General features: G+C 56.3%; 1 protein-coding gene across 1 annotated transcript in view; it reads left to right on the forward strand.

Moving 5' to 3' along the window:
- LOC122381919 (alpha-1A adrenergic receptor-like) overlaps window positions 1-15,793 on the forward strand; it is a 102,008-nt gene that overhangs the window by 48,230 nt on the left and 37,985 nt on the right. Inside the window, exon 2 of the mRNA XM_043366705.1 lies at window positions 1,662-2,646. Within this exon, the coding sequence (XP_043222640.1) occupies window positions 1,722-2,646 (925 nt within the window). The 5' untranslated portion in view covers window positions 1,662-1,721. The remainder of the gene's footprint in view (window positions 1-1,661; window positions 2,647-15,793) is intronic.

Consider the following 15,793-nt stretch of genomic DNA (forward strand, 5'->3'; position numbering starts at 1 on the left):
TGGATCCACCGCACCGATGCGCGGTTCTTTCAAGACTGACTGTACCAATCGACAATCGTGCCTACACTTAAATGTGCTGCTCTAATTGTTTCTCAATATCAGCCGTATTGAATATTCTCTGTCACGGGTTGTCAGCTCATTTTGAAGACGATAAAAAATAAGTTTTTTTGTCACCAATACTTCTCCAAAATGAGCGTTAGTTGGATCCATACTCACCCAATTAGTTCGAAGACAAGCTCATTACCAAGCGGATTAGTCGTGGACGAATGAATATACCCAATCTGTTTTTAACAGCATCGGGTTTATGCCAGGCGTGTCAGAAGAGGGTATTTCATGAAACTGGTATTTCTGATCCTGGAGCCACTCGAAATCCGCTTAGATTCACGGATCGGCATAGACTGGAGTGGATAAATACCCCCCCCACACACACACACACACAACGATACGAGCCCAATACATGGGACCAGCAGCATCACAGCCTGACCCGCTTGTCAGTTGTCAGCCTGTCAGTTGTCAGTTGTGTCGCCTCGCGGCCGTGCGTTGTCGGGACTCGGGAGTACCTACCTGTTGTCAAATGTGTCAGCCTGTCAGTTGTCAGTTGTGTCGCCTCGCCCGTGCGTTGTCGGGACTCGGGAGTACCTACCTGTTGTCAGATGTGTCGGCCTGCACTGTGTCTCTCCCAGGATGTCGGCCCGCCTGTTGTCAGATGTGTCGGCCCACGATGTGTTGGTCCCAGGGTGTCTGCCGCGGTGCTGAAGCTCTCCTGTTGTCACTTGTGTCACACCTGTCAGCCGACTGTTGTCACGTGTCTAGCGTGTCGGCTGTGTCCACCCGCCTGTTGTCAGGTGTGTCGGGTGGTGTGTCGGCCCGCCTGTTGTTAGGTGTGTCGGATGGTGTGTCGGCCCACCTATTGTCAGGTGTGTCGGGTGGTGTGTCGGCCCGCCTGTTGTCAGGTGTGTCGGTCCGAGCTGTGTCTCTCTCAGGGTGTCGGCTGGGGCTGAATGGGACAACAGTCGCCGTGGCGGCCGGCGCCGCGCGCTGGGAGGAGCCGGATCGGCCAGAGGCCAATATTGACAGAGAGGATTGACCAGCGTGGCGAACCCGGCGCAAATAACGCGCCGCCTATCGCCGCCACTGCTATGATATCCGGCCGTGCGAGCGGCTGCGTGACTGACTGGCTGCACTGAGTGTACACAGACTGCCAATGAACCGCCCGATAACCCGTATAATATGCTTAGATATTAAGGGGAAGGTGAGGCAAACCAAAGAGTACTATCCCTCGATGTATTGGAAACACCTGCTGAGGGCCTTATGACGCATAGATGGTGGTTTCGGGGAGGGTGTACGCCTTATCCCTTTTATTCACTTGCTGGATACTGTTACTGTTTACTGTTACTGTTTAGTTTGGCTTTACTTGATGATCATACCTAAGCGGGCTTAAATGCCGTTAAATGTCCTTAAATGTCGCACAAGTCAGATCTTACAGAAGACAACTTTGAGTGCTATTTGTGATTCCTTTTCCCTAAGCGTACTTCTAATGAAAAAAATGTCATAAAATCTAAGCTATGCACTACATCAAGGGCACGCATTCCTTGCAGATGAGTTGACCACATCTCCATGTGACGTCGAGGTGACACGTCTGTCCCTCTGTCTGTCCACAGGCCACACCACTGCTCTGTATGAGCTGACGTCCGGCGGCGGCAGCGGCCGATAGGTCGGGGATGGAGTGGAGCTCGGCCAGCCGCGCGGCGCTGAACGCCTCCCTGCCGCCGCCGCTGGGGGAGGAGGCGGCGGTATCCGCCGGCCCGGCGCTCTGTCTGTCCGTGGCCAAGTCGGTGCTGCTCGGCCTGGTGGTGGCGCTCACCATCGGCGGCAACACGCTGGTGCTGCTGGCGCTGGTGCGCAGCCGCTCGCTGCGCGACAGCACCGCCTACCTGATCGGCAGTCTGGCCGTGGCCGACCTGCTGCTCGGCCTGGCCGTGCTGCCCTTCTCGGCCGTGCTGGAGGTGTCGGGCCGGTGGTACTTTGGCGCGGCGTTCTGCGCCGTCTGGGCGGCCGCTGACGTGCTCTGCTGCACGGCTAGCATCCTCTCACTGTGCGTCATCTCCGTGGACCGGTACATCGGCGTGACGCGCCCGCTCGGCCACGCGCACATCATGAGCGGCCGGCGCACGATGGCGCTCAACGGCCTGGTGTGGGCCGTCTCGCTGGCCATCAGTATCGGTCCGCTGGTGGGCTGGCGCGGCCCGCCCGACGCCTCCGGACAGCGCTGCACCGTCAACGGCGAGGTGGGCTATGTGTTGTTCTCGGTGCTCGGCTCGTTCTACCTGCCGATGCTGGTCATCCTGTGCGTCTACTGGCGCATCTACCGGGCCGTGGTGCGCGAGACGCGCTGCTGGCAGAACGGCCTCAAGGTGACCGACTCGCAGGTAGCCCTGCGCGTGCACCGCGGCGGCCGGCGGCCGTCGGACGACAGCGGCTGCAGTGCCGCCGACGAGACGCGCTGCACCGACCTGGAACGCAGCGCCGTCGGCAGTCGGCTGCAGAGCAAGTTCCGCGTGCAGACCAGGGCGGCCAAGACGCTGGGCATCGTGGTGGGCGTCTTCCTGCTCTGCTGGTTCCCGTTCTTCTTCATCCACCCGCTCAGTGAGTGGCTGGGTGTGGGAACGGGTTGCTCATACTGAGAGTTGATTGAATGGGCGAGTCAGCAGCCTTTTGTGGGCCCTTTTGTTTTGGGAAAGGCGGGTGAATCATTTTGTAAGTGACCTTGGGTATGGGCCACCGGCCAACGCTTCTCAGTGGACGCTCAGTGACGGAGTTGGAGGTGGGTCAGCCCTTTTGTGTAGGGCTTTGATACGAGTTAACGTTTCCACAAGTGGTTTTTGGGGACGGGTCAACCATCCCGTAAAGGCATTTTTATGACTTCATATCCAGCATGCATTTACCACCGCTGTGTCGAATGTCATCGCCCAGAAACCAGTCTCCACAGCGGCAAAGACTAACGTTCACATCAGGAAGAAACATCCCGACAAGTCGGGAGCGTCAGGGTCTGTACTCTGTCTGTATGGTGAGAGCTGGTACACTCCTCTGACTTGGCAAGCTGCCATCATAGCCCAGATAAATACAAAGCGCCGTACCACTGACAGGCAACACAGCTTATGGTGGTCCTAAGCTTGTGCGTCAAGATAATGGCCATTGAGAATGACCATAGTATATTGTTACCGTAGACGACGATGACGTTAATCAGTCGCCAATCCAACTCGAAGTACTTGGCTATCACTGAAAGTTTTCGAGGAATTGTACAGTTTTATTATTTATACCAATTTGGTCGTGACAATCAACCAGTGGCGCAGCCAGGATTTGTTTCGGGGGGGTCATCGCCTCCAAAGCGGGCCCCCTAGTGTGCGGGCCCCCACCCATTTTTCAGAATCTCTCCATATTTCATACACATTCTGCTGAGCGGGCCCCCTTTACCTGCACGATAACCCTGAGCGAGTTTGAATAAGAAAATGTGGATAGAACAATAGCTCGGATATCACCCGGTGTTCAATCTTTACGCAAATTGACCACGACAGAAATATGTTACTATGACGCAAGAATTCGTATCTTTCGAGGCCGAAATGTGCCTCTTCCGCAATATGCATAGCATACCTAAATGCAATCGGAACTGTTGCCTGCTTCTGTCGGACAAGATACTAGTTCCATGTGCCTGTCCTAAGTCACCTATCGGCTGCTGTAGTAGATTGTGCCCTTATTCTTCTTCATTACGTGAATTCGCTCACAAGAAGTTTTAACCCTCGCCGGCACAGGGGGGATGGGGTTGATGCAACCCCCTAAAGTTTTTTTCGCGAATTACTCGCGTAAAAAGCGGCTGATCGCAACGTAACTTTTAGTACCCTCGCGTTGATCAATTTTACACCTATCCTAGAATTTTCATGACCCTGACCCAAATGAACTTTGACCTTCTTTCCGAGACCATGTTCCGAGGCCAGAATCGCGGTTCGGCGTATGCCGGCTCGCATTAGCGGCGCGTTTGCAGTCCTTTCGTGGTTTCAAGCGTTCAAACATGTGATTTGATGTTGCTCCCATGCATAAGGGTGGATGTCAATGTCACCTGAAGGTCAGATCAGGTCATTGACCTATGAGGACCTCAGTACACTTTTCAAGCTATGCATGTTTCTAGGCTAGTTTTTGTTAGCTGAATTCGAATTTAGCAGCCATTTGAACATTTAAGAAGTAGTTTTGGTGCCTTCGTAACATGTTACGAAGCTGTCAGAGGCGGTTGACACGTATGCACTACGAATACCCGTCACGATCCCTACTGGTTTACCTGACCTTACCCGACCTCGCCTAAATGTATAAAGACATAATCTGTGATCAAAACTAACATAATTTGTTCATGACTTACTTAATTACACGGGTTTTGCTGCATAACCTGGCACGGTTGACTATTTAAAATGGCATAGTTGAAAAGAGCATACAATTTTGTCCAAGATCCAATCATCGCTTTTGCATGACGAGCAACAATATTCTTAAAAATATAAATGTTTCAAACCTCTGCATAAGTAATTCATCGATGGCCTTCATTTTTCAATAGGTAACTTTACGTCCTAAATAAATTACGTCCTTAACCTATGTTATAAAATACACTTGGCATGTTCTATAGAAGAACGCATGGTTATCAGACACGAGCACCTCGATTGGGCTCATGCCTGACGCCTCCGTGATCTAGACACTCTGTTGGCTGAGTAAAGGCCGATCGCCCACTGGTGGCAGTTCCTGCTCCTGGAACCACCCGCCACAGTGGGGTCACGACAGGGGAAAAAACAAAGAAGAAAAGAAAAAAAAATTGTTGAGACCATGACCGATGGTCCGTCCCCTTCGCTGGCTCGTCTCTGACTGTCCTATATCCCGCGCTCCCCTCGTGCCTCCCGCCCCAGCCCGCCCGCTCCGCTTATCTCTCTCCCTTCCACCCTCCCTCCCTCTCCCTCGCTCTCTCCGGCATCTGTCTGCCCTCGCCCAACGCCTCTTAGCCGGGGGGCCGCTAAGTTGCCATTGGGCTCATGCCTGACGCCTCCGTGATCTAGACACTCTGTTGGCTGAGTAAAGGCCGATCGCCCACTGGTGGCAGTTCCTGCTCCTGGAACCACCCGCCAAACCCCGCCAAACGGAGCGACCACGCAATAGGCCACGTAGCTAATTGTACGCTCCTAAGAGCTTCCACAGCCACTCGTAGTGTTCCCTAGAATTCGGGACCGGAACCATCCGGAGCGGTATGCCCCCAAGGGCAGGAACCCGAGAGCTGGTCCAGCCCACTATAAGCTCCCAAGAGCTCACAGCCACTCGCCATGCTCCCTTGGGGAGCTCGCGACAGGAAAACCCCCGTAGCAGTCTGCCCCCGGGGCAAGGAACTCCCAAGCTTAACCAGCCAACTGCAAGTTCCCAATTGAGCCCCCACGGCCACCTATCATACTCCCTTGAGCTGCGCCAGGAAACGCCCGTAGCGGTCTGCCCCGAGGGCATTAAGCTCCCAAGAGCTCGCGCAGTCAAGTGGAGAGCTCCCGAGAGCTGCCACGGCCACCCGTCATGTTCCCTAGCTCGCGCAGGGGAAAAACACCCGAAGCGGCCTGTCCTTGAAGGCAGGAAGCCCCCGAGAGCTTGTGTAGCCAACTTTAAGCTACCAAGAGCTCTCGCAAATCGCAGCCATCCGTGATGCTCTCTTGCGCTCCCTAGAGCTCGTGGCATGAAACATACGTAGCGGTCTGCCCCCCCCCCCAGGGCAAGATGCTCTCAAGCGCTCGGAGCTCGCACTGCCCACTGTAAGCTCCCAAGAGCTCTCGTCAGTAACCCTAGAGCAATAAGCTCCCGAGAGCTCGCACGGGTACCCGTCATGCTCAATAGAGCTCCCGATGTGAACACTCTTAGCGGTCTGCCCCCAGCGGCAAGAGGCTCCTAAGAGCTCGCACACCCAACTGTAAGCTCCCAGGAGCTCTCGACACTAGCCCCATAGAGGCTTCCCCCGAGGGCAATAAGCTCCCAAGAGCTCGCACGGCCATCCGTCGGCTCCCAAGAGCTCTCGACAGTATCACCCGTATCCGTCTGCTCCCAAGGACAATAGGCTCCCGCCGGCTCGAGCAGTCGCTTGGCTCCTAAAGCTTCCAACAGTAGCGCCTATGCGGCCTGCCCCCAAGAGCAATAGCTCTGAAGAGTTTGCGCAGTCACCCGTCCGGCTCCAACGAGCTCTAGACATTGTCACCCAAGCGGTCTGCCCCCAAGGGCAAGAAGCTCTCGCGAGCTCGCGCCGCCATCCTTCAGGGTCCCAATAGCTCTCTACAGTAGCACCAATAGCGGTCTGCCCCCAAGGGCAATGAGCTCCCGAAAGCTCGCACAGTAACCCCTCAAGCTTCCTGGAGGTCGCGACAGAAACAATCGTAGTAGCTAGCCCCCAGGGCAAGAAGCTCCAAATAGCTCGCCCGGCCACCGGTCAGGCTCTCAAGAACTATCGACAACAGTGGCCTTGGCGGTCTGCACCAAAGGCAGTAGTACCCAATAGCTCGCGCAGCTCCCTTCGTCAGGCTCCCAGGAGCTCTCGACATCAGCGCCCGTAACGGTATGTCCCAGGGCAAGAGCACCCAAAAACTCGCACAGCCACCTGACAGCCCCCAAGAGCTCTCGACAGTAGAGTCACTAACGGTGTGCCCCCAAGGGCAATAAGCTCCCAAGAGCTGGCAAAGTCCCCTCGTCAGACTCCCAAGAGCTTCGACTGTAGCGTCCCTAACGGTGTGCCCCCAAGGGCCATAAGCTCCCAAGAGCTCGCACCGTCAACTATGATCTTCCAAGAACTCGCAAGCCCCCGTCATTCTCCCCCAGGCTCCCGACAGTAGCATCCACGCGGTCTGCCCCCAGGGGCAATAAGCTCCCCAGAGCTTGCACAGCCCCAAGTTACAGTACAGCCCCAACGCCCGCACCGGTCAGATGACCGTATGGGTCGTCGGCAGATACAGATAGTCGGACGGGTCGCTCTGGCGCGTCCACACATCCGGAGCTCACACCCGCCGCGGCCCGCGGCCCGGTTGTGAAACGAAAGAATTGCTGGCACGCAGCCCGCCGAAAAAGGCAGCGCGTTACGCCCTCCTCGTCGACCCAGTGCCGGTCCCCGCGCCGCCGCGACACGACGAACCGTCGCACACTGCCCGCGGATGGCCGAGCCGTTCGCGCCTATCCCCCCCCCCTGCGAGTGACGAGGGAGGGGGTGGCGAGCGCCCCCGTGTGTGCCGCCGCGCCACTCGAGCCGGCCAAGCGCCCGCCCTGTCACCGCGCCCTCCCCCTCCCCCCACCAGGGATGGGGGCGCGCAGCTGGGCGGACGCCGCCCCGTGGCGCATCCTCCAATCCAATAATTAGACCGGCAACCGCGCGTTGGCCGCGCGGTGGACCTTCGGCCCCCATCGCGTGCCCCTCCCCGCGCCGGGCGGTCGCGGCGCGGCGGGCGCGGACACGCGGCGGACAGAGAGAACAGGGCGAACAGCAAACATCAGGTAAGATAACCGGACCTCTTACTCCCGCCCAAGGCGAAAAGCACACACATCTGGGAAGAGAACCGGGCCGCTCCCGGCTACCAAGTACGGCCTTGGGTGTCGCTCCTTGAGGGTTGCAGGCGCGGCGGCGTCCGGCGAGCACCAGGGGGCTCCCGACAGTGCCGCACCCAGTGGCTGCGCCTAAGGGCAATAAGCTTCTGAGAGCTCGTAGGGCTGCTGTCGGTCCCAAAGGCAAAGCTCCCAAGAGCTCGTACAGCCTCGGCCGCCCCAAGGGCAATAAGCTCCCAAAAGCTCGTACAGCTACCGTGCCCCAAGGGGAGCAAGCTCGCCCCAAGGACAATAAGCTCCCAAGAGCTCATACAGCCATCGTCGCCACTAGGTGCAATAAGCTCCCAAGAGCTCGTACCGCCTCAGTCGCCCTCAAGGGCAATAGGGCTACCGTCACCCCCCCCCCCCCCAAGGGCAGCAAGCGCTAAGCTACCAAGAACACGTACAGCTACCGCCGCCCCAAGGGCAGGAAGCTCTCCCCAAGGGCAAGAAGCTCCCAAGAGCTCGTACAGCCATCGTCGCCCAAAGGCCAAAGCTCCCAAGAGCTTGCGCAGCCATCGTCACCCCAAGGGCAAAGCTCACATGAGCACGTACAGCGACCGTCGCCCCCAAGGGCAGCAAGCTCGCTCCCAGGCAATAAGCTCCCAAGAGCTCGAACGGCCGTCGTCGCCCTCAAAGGCAAGCTTCAAGAGCTCGGACGTGTGCTGAAGCCTTCGAGGGCAGGCAGCAAGCTCGCCTTCCAAGGGCAATAAGCTTCCAAGAGCTCATACAGCCATCCATCGTCGCCCCCAAGGGCAGTGAGCTCCTTAGAGCTCATAGGCTACTGTCGCCTTCGAGGGCAGCAAGCTCGCCCCTAAGAGCAAAAAGCTCCTAACAGCCCGTACAGCCAACGTCGCCCCCATGGGCAAGAAGCTCCCAAGAGCTACCGTCGCCCCCCCCCCCAGGGGCAGCAAGCTCGCCCCCAAGGGCGATGAGCTCCCAAGCGCTCGTGCAGCCATCGTCGCCCGAAGGGAAATAAGCTCCCAAGAGCTCGTAAGCTACTGTCGCCTCAAGGGCAGAAAGCCCGCCCCCAAGGAAAAAATAAGCTCCCAAGAGCTCGTACAGCCATCGTCGCCCCCAAGGGCAATAAGCACCCAAAGGCTCGTACGGTTACCGTCGACCCCAAGGCAAAAAGCTCCCAAGAGCTTGTACAACCATCGTCGCCCCCAAGGGCAAAGCTCTCAAGAGCTTGTATAGCCTCAGTCGCCCCCAAGGGCAATAAGCTCCCAAGAGCTTGTACAGCCATCGTCGCCCCCAAGGGCAATAAGCTCCCAAGAGCTCGTACGGCTACCGTCGCGCCCCAGGGCAGCAAGCTCGTCGCCCCCAAGGGCAATAAGCACCCAAAGGCTTGTACGGTTACCTTCGCCCCCAAGGGCAATAAGCTCCCAAGAGCTTGTACAACCATCGTCGCCTCAAGGGCAAAGCTCCCAAGAGCTTGTACAGCCTCAGTCGCCCCCAAGGGCAATAAGCTCCCAAGAGTTTGTACAGCCATCGTCGCCCCCAAGGGCAATAAGCTCCCAAGAGCACGTACGGCTACCGTCGCCCCCCAGGGCAGCAAGCTCGCCCCCAAGAGGAATAAGCTCCCAAGAGCTCGTACAACCATCGTCGCCCCCAAGGGCAAGCTCCCAAGAGCCCGTGCAGCCTCAGTCGCCCCCCACGAGCAAAGCTCCCGAGAGCTCGTACAGCCTCAGTCGCCCCAAGGACAGTAAGCTCCCAGGAGCTTGTACGGCCGTCGTCGCCCCCAAGGGCAATAAGCTCCCAAGAGCTCGTACAACCATCGTCGCCCCCAAGGGCAAAGCTCCCAAGAGCCCGTGCAGCCACAGTCGCCCCCAAGGCAATAAGCTCCCCAAGAGCTTGTACTACCATCGTCGCCCCCCCCCCCCCACGGGCAATTAGCTCCCAAGAGCCTGTGCAGCCTCAGTCGCCCCCAAGGGCAATAAGCTCCTCAGGAGCTTGTACAGCCATCGTCGCCCCAAAGACAATTAACTCCCGAGGGCTGTAACAGCTACCGTCGCCCCCAAGGGGCCGCAAGCTCGCCCCCAAGGGCAATAAGCTCGAGAGCTAGGACAGCTACTGTCGCCGTTAAGGGCAAGAAACTCCCAAGAGCTCCCACGGCCGCCCATCAGACCCGCGATAGTGGCGCCCGTAGCGGTCTGCCACCCTCCCCCCCCCCCCGGTCATCCCGCGGCGCTTGCCCGGTCGCCACCGGCGCTCTGCTCCTTCAGCGCACCCTGCCGAAGCTTGTCTAAGCTCGTTCTTATCAACCAGGAAGCAGGGATAGAAGAAATAGCGCTTCTCGTCCCCCGAGCAAGTGATTGTTCAAGCTGTGCAAGCCAGTGTAACCTTTGTTCAACCATCTCCCGAAATGAACATTAGACAAATCGGAAGCCGAAGGTCCAATCCCAGGTGACACCACTAATCGGTCCGCGGCGTCGCATTGTATTCTGCCAACAACCAGCGACCCGCACCACTCGGTCAAACTGACCCTCGACCGCTCACGCGGCTGCTCCTCGCCCGGCAAAGGCGGTCAAGCCACGCAAAGACGAGGGCACGTCAAAGCCCGCGTGGTCCGGAACAGCGACAGCCGATAGGCAGCCGTGGTGTGCCTGCGAACCGACGGCGCGCCGCTGCGCGCGCTTTAGGTCTGTAAAAAACTCAATAGACAACATCTGGGACCACCACGATCACCCCGTTCCGGAAGGGTCACTGCCCCCTCGACTCTCCCTCAAACACCATGTTCCTTTCTCCTTGGCCCTGTCCCACTGCCCGTCCCATTACTCCAGCGGACATTCACCCATGACCCAGCTGTGAGCCATGCGGCCGGGCGCCGCCATACGACACCGTGACCGATAAGGCCGGGCTGTTTACTTTATTGGGTCTCCGCTGCCCGGTCCGCCGCGCCGCGGCGCCGGCGGGCCCGTGGACCGCGCGGACAAAGGGGGGGCCATTCCCGTTTTTGAGCGGCATTCACTCGATGCTGCTACCACGCTGCTATCGCATTTTGCGAGCTGAAGTCACACATGTGACGACATTTTGGCAGGGTTGGAGATACGGATGTACGGATGTCATGGAAACCCAATTAGCACGTGATAGCGCACGCTGGCAGCGGCCGTAAACAGGGCCCTGGCCCGGCGCCTAGATCTGGCTGCGTGCGGCGTGCTTCGATGACGTCACCCACCCGGCTCCGCTCGCTCAGCCGGCGCGCAGGGGTTAAGCGCCGCTGCACCGTGCAGCGCGCAGCGATACCAGGGTGCAGGTGGTCACGGGCCAAACCTGATATCAGCCCTGAAAATGTCACTCGAGGTCACCAAGTCACTGACCGCGTTCGCCCCCAAGGGTAGGTACCGCAATGCACCCACCAGCCCCCAAAGGCTTCAAAGACCAACCAGCAGGCCCTCAGCCGCTGCCACACTCCATATGCACAGGGACGTCTGACCCCGTCCCGCTCCCCCGCCGCAGTCGGCAGTCGCGCTGGCAGCCAGTCACCGGACTGTGACAACGGGAGACCAGGCAGGCGCTAACCCACAGTCTGGGTCCTCACGGAGCGCTCCCACGACCACAGCTGCCGCCGTGGCGCGCTTCAAGCGTCCAAAAAGCTCTTGACGAAGCAACGAAAAAAAAATGTCCACGACCGTCTCTCCCAAGCCGATATTGCCAGCCTATTCAATTTGTAGCACGAGATGTCGGACAACACCATCCAGATTAGACAGCGCGTGACTCCGCAATGACGCAAGTCGCGCGAATATGTCTACCCGCTGATTATACATCGACAGCTGACAGCCATGACAATAAGCTCCCAAGAGCTGGAAAGTAGCGCCCTCGCGGTCTGCCCACAAAAGCATCCCTGCTATCGAGAGCGCAGGTGACTGCGCCCGTCAAGCTGTCGCAGCACCCGGCCAGTTACACAACAGCGAGCTCGGCCCTTCGCTTACCTGTAGTCAGTGGCATCTACTGACAAACCTCGCGTCATGAGTCGTCACAGGCTGTTGATTCTCTGCCTCCCAGCTCCTGCGCTGCGCTGAATCGCAAGGCACCGCCCCTCTGATACCATGCCACCACTCCCTCTTTCACCGTCACTATTCATAGCCTCTCTGTCACTCTGTCACTCCGAGTGTCACACAATGAGAGAAGCCAAGAAAAATTGTTGAGACCATGACCGATGGTCCGTCCCCTTCGCTGGCTCGTCTCTGACTGTCCTATATCCCGCGCTCCCCTCGTGCCTCCCGCCCCAGCCCGCCCGCTCCGCTTATCTCTCTCCCTCCCACCCTCCCTCCCTCTCCCTCGCTCTCTCCGGCATCTGTCTGCCCTCGCCCAACGCCTCTTAGCCGGGGGGCCGCTAAGTTGCCATACGATGGATATTTTTCCCAAACCAAAATACTTAGCCGTCAAAAGGCAATCGACCGAAACGGATACATAACCCACGGAGTACGGACACAATAGCAGCCAAACGCCCACCGATCGAAAATACCCCTTATTCGCGTTGCGGAGCAAGCGGGTCACCCTAGCGGGCCCCATTTACCCGAGGGCCCGGGCCCTATCCACACGGGGGCCCGGACCACGTCCACCCGAGGCTCCGGGGCCCGTCCACCCGGGGCTCCGGGGTCCGTTCACCAGGGGGCCCGAGCCCGATCCACCCGGGGTCCGGGCCCCGTCCACCCAGGGCTCGGGGTCCGTTCTGCCGGGGCCCGGGCCCCATCCACCCGGGGGCTCGGGCGTGGGCCCGTTCTCCTGGGGGCCCGGGCCCGTTCTCCCGGGGGCCCGGGCCCCATCCACCGGGGGTCCCGAGCCCCATCCACCTGGGGGCCCGGACCCGTTCTCCCGGGGGTCCGGGCCCCGTCCACCCGGGGCTCGGGGCCCGTTCTCCCGGGGACCCGGACCCATCCACCGGGGGCCCGGACACCATCCATCGGGGGCCCGGGTTCCATCCACCCAGGGGGCCCGGGCCCGTTCTCCCGGGGGCCCGTGGTGTCCCAGTAGGTATTTCTCGAAGCGGGCTCGTCCGATTAGATTAGGACATCCCCCTCTCTTTCTCTTTCTTTCTTTCTCTCTCTCTCTCTCTCTCTCTCTCTCTCTCTCTCTCTCTCTCTCTCTCTCTCTCTCTCTCTCTCTCTCTCTCTCTCTCTCTCTCTCTCTCTCTCTCTCTCTCTCTCTCTCTCTCGAGCGGGCCCCTGACAGAAATTTCGGGGGGTCAGTTGACCCTCTGACCCCCCCTGGCTGCGCCACTGCAATCAACCCCTTAGGATGGAGTTCAAATGTTATTAAACCCCATTGAGAGCCGAGAGGTGCCTTCTTCAATCGTGTCTCAAATTTTCATGAGCACTATCCTTACTTATTTCGTAGCAGTATGTTTTCGGGACACGAATAGGTACCGAATGTATGTACTTAAGTGTCAATATTGGTTGATGATTGCGCGACCAGTAATGCGCCAAAAATCCAAAGTTAATGTTCGTAGATTATAAATTTCAAAGACAAAGGTCACCAGCCATCTGTAATCAATTATTTGTTTATTACGCATTAAGCTGCGGACCAATGACATTTACCCGCGAGTTGCTGGGGGGGGGGGGGCGTTAAACGCCCCCACTTTTTTCGCCGGGCCATAGCATAAAAACGGTGCGCCGCAGGCGCGCCAAATTTTGCGTACCTGTAGGGAATTGATTGAAGTTTATTGTGACAAAGTTTCAAAAAAATCGGTCGGAAAATTTTTGAGATCAGGGTTTTAGTGACGTCATGATTTCTGAGTTTTCGACCAAAAACGGCATATGTTCCAAAAATCATATAAAATCACACAATAGACATACAGACATGCCGTAAACGCCATTAGACTGCCAATACCATGAACAATCAAATGGCTATCTTCGATTATTGATTATCGTTTCGCATTTTCCAAAATCTTGAACTGAATCTTGTCAATTTCTCGTGACTACTTCACGACCTTGATACATGAGTTTCTTAAATTGAACTTTTTGAGCCAAACACGTACACATATGATAAAATGAAGGCCTGTACACATTCAGCTGCTGTGCTGTTGTCAGCCGAGAATCACTCACCCTATTGGCTGAAAAATTGATGACGTCATGTTGCACACGCAACATGACGTCACCTCTCTGCTGACGGCAGCATGGGCTGACGGGCTGTGCTGCCAGGAGAAAGCAAGTGCAGAGATGCTGAGCCGTCAGCAGACGCTGTAAATACTTATGCGGCGCAGCAGACGCTGACAGAAGCGCATGTAAGCTCATCACGTGCAAAAATTATAAACGACGACTGTTATTGGGGACGTTGGGGACGTTCCAGGCTGCCGTATTGACCAGGCCCATGTCGTCCCCTATCTCTCTGCGTGTCCACTAACACGAATGACGTCACGCATGTGGGCGGAGCTATGGGCGGAGCCTAACGCACGCGGCAGTCCAAGCCGCCATATTTGAATTTATATTTTAATAGAATCTTGCCGATATTTTGGGTGAAGTCAATTTATATGGATAGCTTGGTGACAGTTTAGCTATACGAATAATAATTTATTATGGATGTGCGTATATTCAGCTTGGAATTGTAATTAAAGTTCCGCACCGCATAGATTCGAACTCGGGACCTTTGGAATACTGCGCGGGCACGCTAACCACTACACTACCGCGACCGCGCGGCGGCCGGCGGCAGGGAGGCTGTGGAGACATGGGGGGACATTTTACGCTTTTGTGAAAAAAGCAAAAGATTTAGCGAAAAACACGTAACAGATAACTTGCAGAAAATTGTCTGCTCTTTCAGATAAGATACTTAGGTTTGATATATCTTGTGCAGACTTCATTCTACAGTGCTTCGAAAATCGCTCATTTACATGGGGATTGAACGGGGCTTCGAGACTTGACTCCAAATGACGTCACGAGCTGACGTCACGAAAAGGTAGAATCGCCGGACGACCCTACCTGGTATATAGGGCCTTGGTATTGACGTCGGAGTTTTATCGCCTTGTGGACGTTTTTCGTTGTGCGGGAATGAAAGGGAAGTTGAATATTTGTTAAGGTTTTTTTTAAACATATTCAGCGCGTGCTTTTAGGATACATTTGACAATAGGGATTACTGAGGATACATATCCACCTTTGTAGGTATAAGCACAGCATGCGGAACCGAATTTGACGAAATTGAAGACGTTGCTAGTCATGTCGCAAAATTGTGAAGGGCAAGTCATGCCATATCAGTGTATCAGCTGTGGCAGGCTATTCAGTGAGGTTAGCGATTTAGATGACCATGAGCCGCTATGTCCGGATCAAAAGACTAATTCTGCTTGGTCAGATAAGACAATCAGGGAGCTCATTGAGACAATGGAATGCCAGGAAGCTAGAAGGCCCCTGAAGACTCTCCTTCCGAAAGACAAGAAGGCTTTCTGGGAGCAGGCCGGCAGAAAATTCGGGCTTCCGCCTGAGACTGTCAGAGTGAAGTGGAATTCTCTGGTGACGTCGTATAAGCGAATTAAAGACAACAGCGGAAAAAACAAGTCGGGTAGAGGAGCCTTAGGAAGATGGCCTTATTATGAAGCCATGGAAGCTATTCTAGGGAAAAAGTCCAGCATCAACCCGACCTTCGTGATCCAGTCAGGTGTTAAGCAGACACCTGTGTCAAGTGGAAACAACTCTGACGTGATTCCAAGCTCACTATCTACTGCAGCTGAAGATGTCTGTATGAAAGCTTCTAGTTCAAGTCTCAATGAAGTTTCACGACAAAAAACAGCGGAAATGCTCGACAAAAAAGGACTTCTGACGCAGCATTTGAAACTTATCTTGAGAAAAAGATCGCATTAGAACAAAGGAAACTTAACATGGAAGAGAAGCGACTGGCCCTAGAGGAAACGCGTCTGGCGTTGCTGGCGCAGCTTGTGCATAAGAACTGCTCGTGCCAAACGGCGGAAGTAGTATTTGAAGAATAACACTGAGACTGAGTGTAAGATAGTGGTACCCGGCTGGTATAATGACACACCGGGTCAGCGTACGACTACGTAGAGGCCGGCTGGTTTGGAGCCTTGCAATGTTGTTTTGAGTAAGGAGTGAGTTTGCTTTCTTGCTTATTGTTTGTGTGATGCAGCATAAGAGCTTTGCGTTATGTTGCCTGGAGGCACTAGCAATATCACCACTGCGCTGTTCTCGTGACATGAGGGATAAAATAGCAATGTGTTATTCGTTGC

The sequence above is a fragment of the Amphibalanus amphitrite genome, unplaced genomic scaffold, assembly GCF_019059575.1.
Source record: "Amphibalanus amphitrite isolate SeventyFive unplaced genomic scaffold, NRLGWU_Aamphi_draft 000130F_arrow, whole genome shotgun sequence".
Classification (NCBI taxonomy): domain Eukaryota; kingdom Metazoa; phylum Arthropoda; class Thecostraca; order Balanomorpha; family Balanidae; genus Amphibalanus; species Amphibalanus amphitrite.